Raw genomic sequence first — 19,997 nt, 5'->3', positions numbered from 1 at the left:
TTCATTGCTTTCTATTTTCAGTATGTAAAAATATTGGGTTGTAATTATCACAAAAGCTGTCTAAATGATACTACTAATAATAGTAATAATACTAATAATCAATTTAGTGTACAAATCATAGTATACTTAATTATAAACTGCTAGTTTATAATCAAGGAATGGGGCGATTAAAAAAGTTTCCCTGAATAGGAGGCTATAAAACGCGTTGATCAATGCTCGTCCTGCAGCAGCCCATTTATACAGGCTGATGCAGAGGACACGTAGGGGCATATACTTTCATTGTCTGGAGGAAACACAGCTCTTATTATATAGGGCAATGTACTGCCAAAGGACAACAATTCTTTTGTCTTGCTGAAATCAGCCAATCACCTGATGTTTGTCAGGACTATTAGATAAGACACTTGTCAGGAAGGAGCGCTCGTCTTTGTCCTCCAATATTGGCTGTTAAATCACTTTGGATAATAGGGCCTTTAAGAGAAAGAGTAAGAAGAATACTGTAAAGCCCTGACATAACCTGGATACCATAGTGTATTTCTGCCTGAAAAACCTTAACCTAAAGTTTGTGCCACTAGGTGTTCCCTTCTAGGTAAGTTACTGTTCACTTTATTTGTGACACAGCTACTACAAATAGCCAATTCAAATGGCCCTTCTCCGCCATCACTCGAAATGTAAACTCAGCAATGTGGAAAAAGTATTGAAACTTAACTTTTAAACAGTATTAGCTACATAAAATGGTACCAAATACAATAAAGATTTCTCACTAAAATCCATAACACAATCCAGAAAACCATATAAGCCCGGGGCCCCATGCGACGTAAATGCCGCGATTTCCCTGCGGCGGAAACGCTGCGGGAAACATCGTGGCGTTTTACAGTGCAAGCAAAGGGAATGGGATTCATGCGAATCCCATGCCCACTTTGTGGAAAAAAAACACAATGCGGACATGTTGCGATTTGAAAGTTGTTGCGGAAACGCCGGCTTTGCAAATAATGTTAAGAGAAAGTCCACAGAGGAAAACTCTGTGAACTTTCTCTTAAAAGCGCTGCGGAAAGAATCGCAATGCGTTCCTGCAGTGCTTTAGTGGGGCTTTAGCCTAAATATTGGGTAATTGCCTCCATTAATAAGTCTTTTGGAGACATGCATTACACCTAGGTAGCAGAGTGTTCTATACTTTTTAAGGACCCACTGGTCCAAGATTCACTCTGATATAGATCATCCAAAATACACCTGAATATCAGAATACCCCATCAGAAGAGATAATTCTCCATGGGTCCCTCTAATACCTGAGACAAGGGTTAATTTTCCAATCAGACATCAATTAAATAATAAATGGTAAAATAATGTTTTCAGTTGATTGTCTTATTCTAGCACATCCCTTTTATACAGAGCTCCTCAGTTTCAAGGTAATATTTTACCCTTTGTTATTTGATTGATGACTTATTGGGAAATAAAGGGTGTATATATATATATATATATATATATATATATATATATATATATATATATATATATAATATGGGTATATAAAACCGCACGTGCAGTAGGACATGAAACGTCCTCTTTAAGGAAGGCCATCCATAGATACATTCCATTCTGTCTTGCTTATCTCAGTGAGTATAGGGGCCCTCCTTTTCCCTCTTCATACTGTAAGTGGAGAGTGGAGGGGTTGTTTCTCCTCAGAGCCTGCACAGACATGTCTGCAAACTGTTACTGTGAGCAAAAGACTAAGGACCTTGGAAATCTCAGTTTAATATGTAAGAAAAGTCTTCTCTGTCCTTGTTTGTACTTCTGCTTGCTTGTTGGTTACTGAAGTGATATTATTCACAGACAGCAGCAGCTTTACTCACTGTTAGTATGAACAGCAGGGTGGCACTACTAAGTACATGCAAGCCATATATGGAGAGTAATGGGGCAAACTTTATATAGTTTCAATGGTGGTGCTCACAGCAAGCAAGAAGTCCAAATACAGTCCAGAAAAAGAGAAAACTGGTCACTCACCATTAGGATGTTTGCAGTAAAAAAAATCCATTCTTTATTTCAAAAAATCCATGTTAAAATACATACAGGAGGAGGCACGCATGAAGAGGAAGAGCGACAGCTGTTTCGTGCTGGTAGCACTTTTTCTTGAAATTAACCCTTTTAACATGGATTTTTTGAAATAAAGAATGGATTTTTTACTGCAAACTTCCTAATGGTGAGTGCCCAGTTTGCTTTACAGACTGTACTCATTGATAGAGATGAGCGAACACTAAAATGTCCAAGGTTCGAAATCTGATTCGAACAGCCGCACACTGTACGACTGTTCGAACGGATTTCGAACCCCATTATAGTCTATGGGGGGAAATGCTCGTTTCAGGGGTACGCAAAATTCAATAAAATTATACTTACCAAGTCCACGAGTGACGGTCAGACTGGATTCTCCTTGAAGTCTTCTCCCGGCGCAGCGCCCCCGCGGCGTCTTCCAGCTGGAATTCACTCTGCCTAGCCATCGGGGACTAGGCAGAGCCGACTGCGCCTGTGAGGGCATGCCTGCGCATGTGCAGTCGGCTCTGCCTAGGCCGGATGTCTAGGCAGAGTGAATTCCAGCCAGAAGACGCCGCGGGGAAGCTGCACGGAGAAGACTTCTAAAGGTAAGAGAAGAACCAGCGTTGATTGGCAGAATGTATAGCATTCTGCCAATCAACGCTGGTTCTGCATCGAACCTTAAACTTTGAACAGCTAGTAGTGAACACTACTCGCTCATCTCTACTCATTGATTTTTTTTTTCTGTGTTTTATCTGGTTACATGTATTTGACCTGTATTTGCATTTGCCTATATTATGCTCACTTGGGATTTCTTCAGGTATTCGTTTGTAATTGTATAGTTACTCTTGACAGAATGTCAGAACATTATTAGCAGTGGATGGGAGAGGGGGCAGCCTGTAGAAAAACTGATAGGGACCATGTATGAAGGCTTATACAGTCAAAGAACAGACTGCCCGGCATGACCCTACACAACTTTTCATTAAAACTCAAGCACCCTTTAAGGGATGAGAAATCTGGAACTAGGATACTTCTTCAAAAACAGATGTTATGTATGTCAATCTTTATTACACTTATGCTTTGTGGTGTAAACTGCTGTAATGTGTTGAGGGACACTGCGGACAATTCTTGATCAAAATTGTTTCTTCTTGCTTGTACATTTCTCCGGCAATGATAGTTTGACTGTCCATATGTACCATATATCTAATTATTCTGAAAAGCCTTAATGCTTCTTTAATTTAGCTGAACTATTAAAAGATGATAAAATATATTTTTTTTATAGAAAGGTTAAAAAAACTGGTTAATGACATTCTCAAATGATGCACTATACCCTGGAAGAGAAAATAAATTAAAAGCAGCATGTATTCAGAGGAATGAAATATGTTTCAATTAACATACCAATAAAGCTCTAGCATTAATGTATCAATTTGCATTTAGATAAAGTAATACGTTATTTTCCCTAGATGGAAAGTTAATATATTTTATAGTATTTTCCAGGTCTTGAAATAAATATTTCTATATACACAAAAGATATTTATAATCTCAATGTAAACATTAGTTCTTCAAAGGTCCTATTATACTGTATATAAAACACATATAGAAATTTTAATAACAATATTCTAGACTTCCCTCTTTTAACCAGAGCAATGAGGTAACTAGTGAGATCTCAAGGCAGTAACCCTGTAAGTTGATGGAGGTGACAAAATTATGGTCGTACTACTGAAATGCTGATAGTCCCTTACCTAGAAGTCTGGACAGGACTCCTATTAGGAGTCAGCTAAGAGAAAAAAATCCACAAATCCCACCATTATACATTGAACTATGCTTCTCAACAAAATCTACAAAAATGTGGTTATATGAGGTTCTTCAAGTGTGCACCGAGAGATGTGAGCACACCTTTAATGCACCATGTAGGTCATTTGCATGTAGAATAGATATATGGATCACTAATATATTTAATACACTGTTTTTGGAGGTCAGGAGGGGGAATAACACATAAAACATCAAAAAGGAGAGTTAAGGGTTATCAGATATTCTCCTGCCTTATATATCCCCTTCCCTTCTCTATCCTCTTCTCCCCCTTCATCTAATGCAGGACCTGTGCATGTGAATGTGGAGTAAGGATGGTGTGACACTATTTTAGCTTATCTATATACTCGGGATTTTACTTTTAATGCATATTCATAAAAACTAGATTGTTTTAATATGCACAGTAAAAACATGAAGCAAAACATGCATACATAGATCCGATTCTTATTATTAATACTGTATAACACAAACAGAAAAGCATTCACTTTTTATGGAAGGGTACTCCAGTCCATGTATTAGTACCACCACTGTAGAAGGTATACTTTTTATACTAATTTCCTTGAGTTTTACTAACTACCCACCAGTAACATTTCATAAATAAATGTATGTGTTAGGAGTCAGCGGCAACCTCAGCGGCAATGCACGTAGGTGTCCTTCCCTCTCCTCTTGCGCATCTCGGAGCACGGACTTCCGGTTCAGGGGGTCAGGCGATGGGCTGGCGTCTACTTAAGTTTGACTCTGGCTCTGGTTTGCCGCTGGCTATTCAGTTCTCCTACATAGTTCTACTCTACATTTTATCCTGGTGCTCTGTTATCTGACTATCTATTTGCCTTTTGACTTCAATTCCTGCCTGCCGATTCTGTACCTTTGTTTGCCTTATGTTGTTACCCTGCTTGCCTTCCAGACCACCTCTCCTTGACCTGCGACTTTGTACTTTTTGACCTGGCTTCCCTGACTATCCTTTTGCTCCAACCTTCTGTACCACGTGGCCTCCTGTGTGTGACCCAGCTTGTCTGACTACGTCTTGTCTCATCCCTGGATACTGCATAGCCTCCTGGTGCCAATCCGGCTAGTACGATCATTCTATGCTGCTTCTGCCATCTTTTGATGAACCCATGATACTGCACTCACTTCTGCTGACCAGTTGCATCCTCCGAGGTAAATGGTTTTTGGTTTTCTGTGTCCTGCTGTGGCTTATGGTACACTGTGCGTGTGACGCCCTCTGGACGACTGCGGTTCTGAGTCCCAGAATTTACCCAATCCATCTCCACCATCAGGAGCTCTGGTGAAGACCTCTGGGGTCTGGTTCTGCTCCAGTTTGGAGGGTATTGGATGCTCAGTGCTGTTTTACTTCACTAACTATCTATTCTATACTGCATTTGGTTCATAACAATATGTAACTGTTATTACTATTATTTTAACACCTTTCATTGTGATCCTTTCAACACATTGGCAAGTACAAGTCAATGTACTGTAACTGAGGCTCCAACTTGCCATTTACATTTTCCGAGACAGACATCTAAACCAGTATTTTTCCCATTGCGTCCACATACTTTACATACACTGCAAATTAAATTCTCAAAAGTAATCTTTTCCAGAGAGCAGCCAACAGAAAGGAATTAAAGTGAAACTTTTGTTCTGTCTGACAAGGTGCTTAAATCATAGCTTAGTAGCATAGACACTCCTCTGGGTATTGGACAGAATAAGTGTTAATCAATCCCCTAGGAGAAGTGGAAAGATAAACAAATAGGCGAAAATCAATGCACTGCTCCGAGCTTTATATTTCTCTCATTTGTTTTCTGAAATGTAGCTTCTATTGTATTTCTAGGATTATATAGGATAAAATTCAGAGGACATTAGTTAAATGCAACCAAATGATTCAACATAAACATAAATAAAATAAATCAATCATATTTATAAATCTTATTATTATTATTATTATTATTATTATTATCATATTATTAGTCATATTTTATAAAACGCACTATACAATTGTAATCCAACACACTTGAAAATTGTGTTTAATCCTAAACTTTTCCCTAATCTTCTAGTTTATTCTACAACTCTACTACCCAGAGCCCCCATAGAGCAATGATTTCTATATCATGTGTTGATAAGAAGCTTGAATAAATGGCTGTGTAATTACAATCTGTATCTGATGACTACACCAGCGCATGTAGATACATAAATGGCCACAGGGGCATAAAGGAACAATCTGCTTGTCCTTGAAAAAGGATTAATTGCCTTGGTTTGGGATGCATGACGTGAGTGAACTGTGTTAACATTATTGGACTGAATATTAATATATGCATACTTTTCAGTAAAATACTTTACAGGGATTGTTCAGAAAGTACATTGGAAAAATTATTAACTTTTCAATCTACAAACAGTATTATTTATTTGCTAAAACTGGACAACCAGATTAACAGGAGTAGCAGAATAGCATCAGAATACAATATATATAATAATAAGCTTTAGATCTTCTCCCAAAGGGTGCAGGTATCTAAGCTGGGTTATCCCTACAGGGATACATCAATAATTTTACTGGAAAGAAAGTCCATCGGGAAAGAGGGCTGTTTATGTTAGAGGCAACACATACAGTATTTGAGCCCCACAAGTAAAATAAGCCAGCTCAGATTTTCTACTATTTACAGGCTCTGCAACATTAGCAAACAAGGGACAAGGGAATTAGACAAGATACATTTTCCTAAATCTCTCTAGTCCAGTTGATAATCTGCAGTGTGAGTGAACAAGCATCAGGCACTCTCAATCCTGAAAGGAAGACATGCCATGCCATGAGACAATATTCACTGTATTTTTTCTATGGGGAAAAGTCTACTACACACTTTAATGTCTCCACACAGGATATTAGCCCCATGACTGTTCCCATAAACAGTTTGGCGGACCAGTGAAGGGCCCACTGTATTGGAAGGACCAATGAAGTGACCACTGCATGAGGAGGACCAGTGGAGTGGCCACTATATGTAGGGAACAATAAAGTGTCCACTGTATGGGCCATACATTGGCCCATTCACTGGACTGTCTTACAGTAGTATTAGGCCATTACCTATCTGCTCGCTGGTCCCACCCCTTGCTTCTGGCGCACATAACATCATAATAGTGTGTCTGGAGCAAGGAGTAGTTGGGATCGGAGCACAGACAGATAAGTACCTATACTACCTCTTATCTCAAGCAGCTTATAGGCCACAGGCTTAATATGGCCTGTGGCGAACAAGTGTAGACTAGGTTTACATAAAAAGATAGAAGACTGTAAGCAATAAATGTGAACTAATCCCATTGTATCCAGACTATTTCTTCCTTCTACAGATCAAAGGAAAAGAAACTAATAAAATTGCCGGGCAGAGAACAAAGTCTAGATGAAACTCCACATCGTACTGAAGAGTTTTCAAGCTTAGAAACATTTTTTCTAGATAATTTGTATACTGGAAAAGATCTTTCTAGAAAATATATACAGTATACACATTCTGTACTTAGGGACCATAGAATGAAACAAATGATCTTAAAAACGTGTTGTATCTAACCAATGAGACTCCAGGATTTGTCAATATGCTGTATGGTAGGTGGAGCACTTATTGCTCTCTTAGGCCTCATTCACATCTGCGTCGGTAATCCGTTCGGGGGAGTCCGCATGGGGACCCCCCGAACGGACTACCGAACGCATTGGCAAGCACAGTACAGTGAAAGCACACAGACCCCATAGACTATAATGGGGTCCGTGTTCTTTCCGCACGGTCTCCACATGGAACATGCGGACAGAAAAGTAGTTCACAATCTACTTTCCTGTCCACATGACTCGTGCTTAAAGCACACAAACCCCATTATAGTCTATAGAGTCCGTGTGATTTCACTGTACCTTGCTTGCCAATGCGTTCGGTAGTCCATTCAGGGGGGCAGGGGCGGATCCAGGGCCGGGCGAGCCGGGGAACCTCCCGGGGCCCCGCGCTTAGCGGGGCCCCGCGGCCCAGCCCTAATAAAATGGTCCCAGTCAGCTCAGCAGTCGAGCAAGTGCCGGGGCCCACAGAGCCTCTGAGGGCCCCCCGGCTCTTGCCTGTCACGATTTCAGCTCATCAGCGTCTGTCCTCCGATGAGCTGAATACATATGTGATGCAGGAGCTGTGAGCTCAGCTCCTGCTTTAAAGCTCCGGCCCAGCTTGCGTGTGTAGGCGCGATGACGTCATCACATCACGCTTACACACGCAATCCGGGCCGCAGCTAAGCAGGAGCTGAGGTCACAGCTCCTGCATCGCGTATGTGACTGGAGAGAGGAGCGTCGGGGGAACGATGGAAGGTGAGTGATAGAAGGTGAGTGTAAATGTTTGTTTTGTATTAAATATTAAGGTGGAACATAATGAAGGGGACCCATGAAACTGGGGGGCAAATGAAGGGGAGGGGGGGAACGGCATGACACTGGGGAAGATGAAGGGGGTGGGGAGAGAATGGCATGAAACTGGGGACAAAGATGGAGGGGGCCCAAAGAAACTGGGGGGCAAATGAAGGGGAGGGGGGAACAGCATGACACTGGGGCAGATGGAGGGGGGAGAACGGCATGGCACTGGGGCAGATGGAGGGGGGGAGAACAGCATGACACTGGGGCAGATGGAGGGGGGGAGAACGGCATGACACTGGGGCAGATGGAGGGGGGGAGAACGGCATGACACTGGGGCAGATGGAGGGGGGAGAACGGCATGACACTGGGGCAGATGAAGGGGGGAGAACGGCATGACACTGGGGCAGATGGAGGGGGGAGAACGGCATGACACTGGGGCAGATGGAGGGGGGGACAGCATGACTCTGGGGCAGATGGAGGGGGGAGAACGGCATGACACTGGGACAGATGGAGGGGGGGAGAACGGCATGACACTGGGGCAGATGGAGGGGGGGAGAACGGCATGACACTGGGGCAGATGGAGGGGGGGAGAACGGCATGACACTGGGGCAGATGGAGGGGGGGAGAATGGCATGACACTGGGGCAGATGGAGGGGGGAGAACGGCATGACACTGGGGCAGATGGAGGGGGGACAGCATGACACTGAGGCAGATGGAGGGGGGAGAACGGCATGACACTGGGGCAGATGGAGGGGGGACAGCATGACACTGAGGCAGATGGAGGGGGGAGAACGGCATGACACTGGGGCAGATGGAGGGGGGGACAGCATGACAATGGGGCAGATGGAGGGGGGGGAGAACGGCATGACACTGGGGCAGATGGAGGGGGGGAGAACAGCACGACACTGGGGCAGATGGAGGGGGGGACAGCATGACACTGGGGCAGATGAAGGGGGGGAGAATGGCATGACACTGGGGCAGATGAAGGGGGGGAGAATGGCATGACATTGGGGCAGATGAAGGGAGGAGAACAGCATGACACTGTGGCAGAGACGGGGGGGACATGAAACTGTGGGCAGATAAAGGGGGAGAATGGCATGAAACTGGGGACAGAGATAGAGGGGGGGACATGAAACTAGGGGTAGATGAAGGGTGTATATGAAAATGGGGAGAGATGGAGGGGGGACATATAATTTACGGGTGACTGTAGGAGGATTATACTGTGTGGAATCACATGAAAAATGAATGAGAACGGGCGGAGTCAACATAAAGTGGGCGGGGCCTAATTTGCTGCTGCGCGTAGGGCCCCACCAAAGTCAATTGCCCAGGGCCCTGCAAACCCTGGATCCGCCACTGCAGGGGGGTCCCCATATGGATTCCCCCAAACAGGTTACCGATGCACATGTGAACAAGGCCTTAGTCTCTTAAGATGCATCTCCTGCCCAGGTTAGAAGAAGTTTCTTCCCTCTTCTCATCATACAAATGTAGAAGACACAGGTTCCTTAAAGAAACAAGCTTACTCTTACTAATGATGGACATTTTCATGTAAAGTGTAACATTAGAAGGCATTGGTTGTTTTACACTCTATTATATATAATAACATGCTGATGATGGTGAGATAAAAGGTTAGAACTGTTTAAAAGTAGGATTTTAAGGATATAAAGATCATTTTCCTTCCACATAGTGTTTGCTACTTATTTTTGTTGTTTTCCTAAGTTATATGGTTGCACAACATTTTATCTTTGATGCTATATGAAGGAGATCAGCTAGTAAAGAAACTATTCTTGGCTACAAGTACAAAAGGAGAACAATGATAAATACTATCTTATAGTTTACTTAAAAATATAAGACAAAGATGCACTCTACCTAAAAAAAAAAAAAAAAAAAAAAAAAAAAAAAAAAGAGGAGAGATGTGCAGGAACAAAGGACATTTTGCAAACATTTTCCAGGCATATCTGTCTGGATTTTAATACAGTTTTACAATTGAAAAATAAATGCAACAAGAAAACAATGAATTATTTGTATTTTATTTAATAAAGTTAATAAAGTCAAAGAAATGCAATCTGCATGGATAAATCTATGAATCAAATGTAGATGATTGATTTTTCTATACAAGTGAGCAGATACTTCAACGTATAAGGTACAAGGTAGGGTGCATTCACTGACTCATAAGCCTTAGCTAAATCTTGTCATCCATGCTTGTATTGGCACTACATGTGCCACATTGTTTTGAGTTGAACGTCAGTGTAATATATTCCATATTCTCCCTAGGTTTGTGGAGCTGTTAAACATTCATTATGCTTTTGTCACGAAAATAACCCATGTATATATAGCCTCCTAGGGCTTATGAATGTCAAACACAGTGGTTTCTGCTCGGAGCTCCCCTCCATTAACCACAGGAAAGCTACCCTGACATACTTGAAACATCCCCGTGCTACATTGATGGCCTTCATTTAAAGGGATTCTATCTTTAGAAATTCTTTTTAAACTAAATACATGTAGGAATATCCTTAAGAAAGGTTATTTTTCTCTTACCTTTATTATTCAGATCCGCGCCACCATTCCTTTGAAATATCTTCTTCTTCCTTATGTTATGAGTTTTCTCGCAGCACTGGGGGGGTTCCCCTGCCCTCAAACAGCACTGGGGGCATCTCCAGTGCTGCTTGAAAACTCTCCAGTGACGGCCTTTGTCTTCTTCTCTAGACCGCCTCTTCTCCCGCGCTCCTCTTCTCTTTGTCCAAAAGCGATGACTGTGCATGTCCATCGGGCAATTTCCTGTGGCTTCTCCTATGAGGCCACAGGAAAATGGCCCTGCTCCGTCTGCGCATGTCCTTCAACCATTTTCCTCTGGAAAAACGGGAGAGGCCACAGGAAAATGGCCGACTGCGTGTGTCTGTCTGTCATTTTCCTGTGGCCTCTCCCGTTTGGCCACAGAAAAATGGCTGACAGACATGCTCAGATGGCACTTTTGGATGAACAGAAGAGGAGCACTAGAGAAGAAGACAGAGGCCATCACTGGAGAGTTTTTAAGTAGCACTGGGGACGCTCCCTATGCTGTTTGAGGGCAGGGGGATGCCTCCATTGCTGTGAGAAAACTCATTTCCATAAAGAAGAAAAAAATATTTCCCAGGAATGGCGGCATGGATCCGAATAATAAAGGGAAGAGAAGATTAGCCTTTCTTAAGCCTGTTCCTACGTGTATTTAGTTTAAAAAGGGTATTCTAGTGATAGAATCCCTTTAAATGGATGTCATCTAATACTACATTCCCCCGTCTGCCCATGGTAAAAGTTGTTTAACTGTTGTTTAGCTGTCTGTACAATACCTTAGAACTTTGTGGTTGTTGTAAAATATTATTGGATTACAAGATTTGTGGCATGTAAGGGTTAACTCTATTCTGTGAAGAACATATTTCAATTTTAGAACACATGACTGTGCCAAGGGTATAAGTTATCCATATAGGGTGGCAAATAGTTTGTAAATGGTAATGAATATAAATGACTGTTAGATACACATGTCTGGGTCTGTCTCTCTGTGGTGTTGAGACATGTCATGGGGACAAACACAGATGACGACACACAGAAGAACACCCAAAGACCAAATGAAGTTCCAGGTCGATAAACTCTATACTACAAAGGAAAGCTAATTAAGAATTTCTTCAATAATGTAATCCTAATGGACATTGACTGATATTTCTATTATTCGGTATTTCCTGAATCCACTTTCCCATGAAGACTTCAATAAATTTCCATGTATTTATAAAACGCCCAGTCTTCTAATATTACCTATGGGTCACGTGTGAGTAAGAATTATGTGATCTACATCATCACCCAAGTATATGGTATTTTACAGTTGTACAGTGTATTATTGTGCAGTCATCTTAATCTATGTACTTGTGGTTTTTTACTTACCTTATCCCTGATTCCTTGCCTCATAACTTCTCTCTCTGCTTCCATCTTTGCATATTTTGCTTTCCTTTCTTCCTCTTGCTGACGTAGAGCCTCCTGCTGTTCTTCCATTTTCTTTTGGGCATCTGGATCCTTCTCTTCGTCCCCCCCAAGCATTTTTCCCATGTCTTTTGTAGCACCTATAAGTTAATATGGCATAATTTAGAACTGATTCAATTGCTTCGAATCATTAAGTCTTATTTCAATATATATAATATATATATATATATATATATATATATATATATATATATATATACATACTTTACATTTTACTTTACTTTATCAATAGTTTACAGTAGACTACAACTGTGTATATCGTTATACCAAACGCAATATACATTAAACATGTTAGAAGCTCGGTATTCCATTAAAATCAGTTGCATTATAGATAAACCTGGAAGTGAAATGAGGTCAAAACTGATGATTTATATGGCAGAACAGCTGATTCAAACCATATAGAAAAATATTATAAAAATCGTACACTTGATCACACAGTATAGGCTAACTTACTTACCGTTCTCGCTTAGACGCTAGCAGTATAATACTGGTTCGTGGGTAAAAAAAAATCCCAAAAAATTAGATTCAGTTGTTGCAAAAAAAAGGTGTAAAAAATTTTGCTCATTATGAGTCAGTTTTCTTATCACTACTGGAGATATTTCTTAGTTCCTTAGAATTGTTTATACCACACTTTATCTCTTCACAGAAACTGCTCTTATATTTGTATATCTATTATATTTATATCAAACATTTTTCGAGAAGTAGTGACTATTTAGAAAATTACTTTACGTATTGTTATACTGTTATTCTAGCAATATTTGGAAACAATAGATTTTGCTCAAACAATCAGTATTTTGTGAGAATTGAATAAACTGAATAAATAGATGCAAAATATATATAGCTATATGATTTTATGTTTTAACACTTCATTTTCCAGCATATGTACTAAAATTGGTCAGCAATGAGTTTTGGACCTAGAAATGGTTTTTAGTAGAGATGAGCGAACACTAAAATGTTTGGGGTTTGAAATCCAATTCGAACAGCCGCACACTGTTCGACTGTTCAAATAGGTTTCGAACCCCATTATAGTCTATGGGGGAAATACTTGTTTCAGGGGTACGCAACATTCGATCAAATTCTACTTACCAAATCCATGAGTGAGGGTCGGGCTGGATTCTTCTCCCTGCGCAGCATCCCCACGGCATCTTCCGGCCTTGAATTCACTCTGCTAGGCATCAGACCTGGGCAGAGCTGACTGTGCATGCCCGCACTACAAGCGGACATGCGCAGTCGGCTCTGCCCAGGCCCGATGCCTGGCAGAGTGAATTCAGAGCCGGAAGAGGACGCGGGGATGCTGCGCAGGGAGAAGACTTCTAAAGATAAGAGAAGAACCAGCGTTGATTGGCCGACTGTATAACATTCTGCCAATCAATGCTGGTTCTGCATCGAATCTTAACTTCGAACAGCTAGTAGTACTTGATCGAGTACGAGTATTTTGAATACCGTAGTATTCGATCGAATACCTACTCGATCGAGTACTACTCGCTCATCTCTAGTTTTTAGGCTAGGGCCCCATGTAGCAAAGCACTGTGAAAAAAAAGTGCTGCGATAAAAACTGCAGCAGAAACACATAACACACAACTTTTTAAAAGAGTTTTATGACCCTATAAGGGTCCATTCACACAGAGTTTTTTGGTGAAGATTTTGGTGCTGAATCTGTGTCAGAATCCAGAGTTCTATGGGTTCCGCTAGGTTGTTTTTTTTCCGCTAGCGGATTTTTTTCCTCTAGCAGAAAAAAAGCTTCTTTCAGGCAGATTCCACTTGCAAAAACCAATACAGTCAATGGGAGGCTGAAAATCCACGTTGAATTGGCAAAACCCACGGGGAAACACCGCTAGCATTTTTTTCACGGTCCATACACTGTGCTGGAGGAAAAAAACATTTCCTAATTCCTGAAGTGGATCTTTTTTCTCGACAAAATCCTCGCCAAAAAACTCCGTATGAATTGACCCTTATACCTACATGAAAAATGCAAGCGTTTCCGCCGGTATAATTGACCTGGTTGACTTTTCGGCTGCAGATTTTTATTTGTAATGTGTGAATGGGAATAGCCAGAATCCCATCCACTTTGAAGGTACTATAATTTTGCCACAAATGCATTTTCGCTTAAATCCGTTTAAATATGCACAAAGTATGCATTATAGCACTTAACCACAATAGCCTTTCCATGTTATAGTCATGCAGTTAAAGAAACTAAATTGTAGGATGTTGCAGGGTTAGGCCCAGTTCACATCTGCATTCGGGTTTCTGTTCGGGGAATCCACTGGGGACCTCCCCGAATGGAAACTTTTGCACATTAAAAACTGGTTAACTGGGAAATCCGCGGACCCAATAGACTATAATGGGGTCCATATGATTTCCGCTGGGTTTACACACAAAACAGGTGTCAAACACTGCTCACTTACATCTGGAGTAAAAGTTGAATTTCTCAGCACAAGAAAGGTATATTCACTATGCATTATTGTATTATTATTTCAATAAATGTCCATTTTATCTCCATAACTGTGCTGAGTCAGTAGGCTCTTCCTGGCGTGGATCTCTTCCATTTCTGCTTCCTCTCACAACATGAGTCTGACTATGGCATTATTCCCAATCTCTTGCTCATGTGAGGTTTTTGCTGGGGGGTTACTAATACAAGCCTTTTTAATGTCTTACCAGATTTCTTCAACAGTGATATACAAATTGGGATCACCTTAGCTCTGTAATAGCACTATTTGTGAATATATTGTATGGTGATATAATTCTCCTTGTCAACAATTTGCAACAATCTATTCCAGCTGAGGGTGCTGAGTGGATAGTATAAGAGTAAGTAGGAATATACCCCAAGATTTTGGATGTTGCTATTGGAGTTCTTTTAAAATATATACCATATATACAAATGTGCCCACCCCATTACAGTAGCTTAGGACTTAAATTTCTCATGGGTTTAAAATAACTGGCCATCTTGTTCAACACATTTTGGGACATGCTGAGATAAGAGCAAATGTATAAAAGGAGACTTCTTCAGATAAATCTACCGCTATGTTATAAGTAAAGCTCTAATCCAAGTGAGGACTACTATTACTTATAAAACCAATGCAAGCTAGCAAAATCCTTGAAAGGCTACTTTGACTGAATGGCCATTTATAGACACACACACACATATATATATATATATATATATATATATATATATATATATATATATATATATATTATATATATATACACCAAGGATAGACCACATGACCCTATATTTCATCACTGAGTATTTCCAATTTTGTAGTAGCTACATCCATGTTATTCTACATCTGGAAGTTGCACAGAAATGATATCCTGGGGAATACTATAATTTTTTAATGTCTGTATGATTGCTTCAATTCACTTGACATCTGTACAGGAGATGAAGAGAATCTACTTGCAAACCCCAGGTCAAAAAGATCAATGCTGTTCACTATTACAACCGTAACTTCTTCAAATCTATCTTCAAAAATACAATGCAGTATTGAGGAAATGATGATATAAAGCCAGTAGAGTTCTGACCTCATTAAAATAAATTGCATTTTTGGCCAGAGATCAAATATTTCATAGGTTTCTTGGTCTCAGGACTTTTCATCATGCATCATTCATAATATTAAAAAAAAATAACACAAATGCTCATTTAACTCATCTCAGACATGTGAGTTAATACCTATAGTCTAGCTACGTAACAACCATGCAAAAAGAAACCCAGTAATACTAATAAGTAGTGAAAAAAAGTTTGAGCAAACTTGTTATCTTTAAATAAATGTTCTGTAGAGATTTACTATTATGGAATGACAGCGGTGAACAGGAAAAAATATAGCTATTGTCAAAGGATTGGAAAACCGACCATAGGTAGTTATGGAGCAGTAGTTTTGTGTCCCAAACTACTTCTAGTTCCGCCCATGGCCTTTATGAAAAAAAATTCCAGAATTTCCCCAATACTGGGCATTTCTTCACTGACTGAGGATGTATATCTGATCTCTGCTTCACTGTATACATGCCCGTGGTCCGCTGCTTGTGCTCTGAAGCCGAGATGTATACCTCCAGTCTCAGTAAACAGGAGCACCAAAGAGGAGTCCACTTAAAAAACATTTTTGATGGACATTTTTACAACTGTTCCATTTTTCTATTTTTAATTGCCAAGAGTCATTTGTCAGTGAACAAAAACGGATGAACTTACTTGGTCATTTTTTTTTTACCCATCCCACTGATTCATTTTCAATGGGAGCGTGATCGGCCCGCAAAAGCTCATCACATCACGCGGCACGTAACTCCGTGTGAACCCTCCCTAACAGATGTAAAATGGATCTCAATCCGTTTTACATCTGTTAAAAATGGATCCATTGATTTCTATTGGGTCATGTCAGGTTTTCTTTTTTACTGTTGTGGAATACCGTCTGTCAAGAAAACGGACATAAAATCAAAACAGCCAAGTATAAGCTTAACGTTTTTCACTGTTGTGACAAAGGTTCGAAGGGTTTAATAGCAGCCTGCTAAGGATAGGTTTCAATGATAAGGATTTTTTTGTGTTTTTTTTAATTTTTTTTTATTGCATACACTTACACTGTTAGGAGTACGCTATTAGGGACACTAAACCACCAGTTCATAAGGACCTATGGGTGACTTAGTGTCCCAAAATAGACTTGAAGGGTTCATTAAAGAAGACCTTTCATGCCCACAGGCATATGCAGTTTTCTATACCACTAGAAAGACGACAGTGTGCTGAATTCAGCTCACTTTGTTGGCTTTCCTGTTATGTGCCACGGGGAAGAGAGATCAGTGCCATTACTTATAGCTCTTTTATTCTCAAAATTGATCAGGGCCCAGAAGAGCTCATTTCTGTTCCATTAAAGGATATTATTCAGTATAAAAATAAAATATGTAAACATTTTTTGTCTTCAGTTGTAGACTTTCTACTTCACAACTTGATTATTGTAAATGGAAAGCTCAGTCCTTAATGATAGGCATAAAAAACATAACCGTATCTTTCTACTGAAGCCATTCTTCTGCTATAAAACAACCTGTTAATTAAGATTTGTATAGAAGGGAACATATATTAATCCCTGCTGTAAAGTTTATTTCTTCCATTACAGACAGTTTTCTTCTTATGAACACTTCAAATGTTGAATTTTAATGGAAAAGCACTAATGAGAACATAGAAAAAAGTAGAGATGAAAGCTTCAAATTGAAGCTTTTAGCAGCGGAGACCATTTAGCAACATGGATAAAAAAAATCACTTATCTGGGGATTCAAGCTGTTGTCTGTGAAAGAAAATGTAACCTTTAGTAGTTTTTAGTTTTTTTGCTCCCAAATTATATATTTTAAATATAGATGTTCAGATATTTTTTATAAGAACATGTTTTTTTTTTTATTAACGCTGCATGTGTTCTGCGCACTTTGCAAAATAATACTAAGACGAATCTGAGGAAGAAAAGCTGTTTTTCTAAAGACTTAAAGGTTGATTCCATTCTGTGCTTTATAATGATGGACTAGAACAATACTCTGATGTTATATGAAATAACATGCTGCTAGCTATGTGTATATAAGATAAAGTCCCCTTGGCTAAGGCCCCATGTTGTGGAAACGCAGAGTTTTTTGTTCCAGATTTTGTTGCTTTTTTTTTGAGCCAATGTCAATTGTGTCTTAAAAACAAATGGAAAATTTATAGGAAGTATTCAGACATTTCTCTCTGTTAAATGCTTGACTGACTTTGGCTCAATAAAACAGAAAAATTTGCAACAAAAATTGCTGCGTTGTGGGGCCTTAGCCTAAAGCGGTTTTATGAGACTTTTTTTTTTTTTTTTTTTTTTTTTTTTACAGATCTAGATGATCATTGCAGTGATTATAGGTAGCAGCAGGGACCTCTTCCTTGCCTCCATTACTCAGGCATTCTTTTCTGAGTGGTGGTGGTGGGGGGGTTATGGACGCTGATGGGTTGGCAATTTGGCAAATGCATTGAGAGAGTGAAAGAGACTAGAGATGAGCGAACACCAAAATGTCCGAGGTTTGAAATCCGATTCGAACAGCTGCACACTGTTCGACTGTTCGAACGGACTTCGAACCCCATTATAGTCTATGGGGGGAAATGCTCATTTCAGGGGTACGCAAAATTCAATAAAATCATACTTACCAAGTCCACGAGTGACGGTCGGGCAGGATTCTGCTAGAAGTCTTCTCCCGGCGCAGGGTCCCCGCGTCTTCTTCCGGGTGGAATTCACTCTGCATAGGCATCCGGCCTAGGCAGAGCCGACTGCGTATGCACGCGCATGCACGCGCATGCGCAGTCAGCTCTGCCCAGGCCCGACGCCTGAGCAGAGCCGACTGTGTATGCGCGTGCATGCCCACGCATGCGCAGTTGGCTCTGCCTAGGCCAGATGCCTAGGCAGGGTGAATTCCACCCGGAAGAAGATGCGGGGACGCAGCACGGAGAAAACTTTGGAAAGGTAAGAGAAGAACCAGCGTTGATTGGCAGAATGTATAGCATTCTGCCAATCAACGCTGGTTCTGCATCAAACCTTAAACTTCGAACAGCTAGTAGTGTTCGATCGAGTACGAGTATTTTGAATACCGTAGTATTTGATCGAACACCTAATCGATCGAACACTACTCGCTCATCTCTAAAAGAGACAAGCAACATGTTTTTCTCTCACCACAAACCATCAGCATCAGGCAGGGTCTTGCTCAGGCTACATTAACATGGTTCAAAGCAGGGGTGTAACAACATGGTTCAAAGGGGGGGTGACCCGGTCTAGAGGGGTACAGGGTCCATGACCAGCTGGAGATGCCTGGTTCCCCAACTGCTATACATATTGTTATCTTTGGGGCCTTTCTGCCCTTTGATAGAGGTCACACAACCGAAATGTCCCTGCAGGGGCCTTTGATTGAGCCCCAGAAGTCATATCGGCAGGGCTCCAACGTAATAACGTCACTGTGCCCCACATGACCGATGAGACCCAATCACAGACCCCAGGTATAACATCTGCGGTGCGTGACCTCACTTGCAGGCAGAAGAGGAATGAAAAAGATGCAGAAGTGAGCCACACATATTGAGGATACCCAGGTGTTTGTAATATTTAATTACCTCCCTTGGGCCTCTCTTTATTATTTTCTGGAGTCTGAGGAGATTCCAGAATATAATTATAGCAACGAAGTGGAGGGCCAAACATAACAAATAATCGTAAAATTTCATGGGGTTCACCTGAAGCAGCTTTAGGGAGGCTCTTGGAAGCATTTTATATTGTGTGGGTGCCACTGTGGGGAGCATATTGTACTGTGTGTATGTGTGTGGGGGGGGGCACTGTGGAGCATATTATGCTGTGTGGAACCACTCTGGAGCATATTATACTGTATGGGGCCCCTTCACTAGTCACATCAAATGCCATCTGTTTTATAGCTGTAATAACATTGCATGGTGATTATAAAACAGATATCATGAAATGTAAATAGTGAAGAAGTCACGGTGCAAAAGAACAACATAATCTTCAAAGAGTTGATCAGTAGGTGTCCCCCTCTGATTTAATAGATCTCTTAGGCTGTGTTCACATGGAGTTTTTTGGTCAAGAATTTGATCAGGAAACTGACTCCAATTCCTCCTCCTAAAAATGCTTCACCATAGGACTGACCAAAAAAACTGTGTGAACGCAGCCTTAGACTGTTAGGACCCATTGTTCACATGCTGGGTACTGTGTTGCTCACTCACCATATTCTTTATAACTGCAATTCTGAGTACTATGGTTGTATCTCTTTCAAGTATCTGAAATACTACTGTAGCATCCATAACTGTCACTATCTAGAATATGCTGTAGGGAGG

The 19,997-nt window shown here is 40.8% G+C and overlaps 1 protein-coding gene across 2 annotated transcripts in view; it reads right to left on the bottom strand.

The window, feature by feature from the left end:
- CPLX1 (complexin 1) overlaps positions 1-19,997 on the bottom strand; it is a 204,834-nt gene that overhangs the window by 45,735 nt on the left and 139,102 nt on the right. For both annotated transcript variants that reach the window (XM_075280572.1, XM_075280581.1), the window contains one exon: positions 12,089-12,264. In XM_075280572.1, coding sequence (XP_075136673.1) covers positions 12,089-12,264 — 176 coding nt within the window. The remainder of the gene's footprint in view (positions 1-12,088; positions 12,265-19,997) is intronic.

This window comes from Leptodactylus fuscus, chromosome 1 (genome assembly GCF_031893055.1).
Source record: "Leptodactylus fuscus isolate aLepFus1 chromosome 1, aLepFus1.hap2, whole genome shotgun sequence".
NCBI lineage: Eukaryota > Metazoa > Chordata > Amphibia > Anura > Leptodactylidae > Leptodactylus > Leptodactylus fuscus.
The sequence above is the reverse complement of the archived record's forward strand: the minus strand, read 5'-3'. Positions and strand labels throughout refer to the sequence as shown.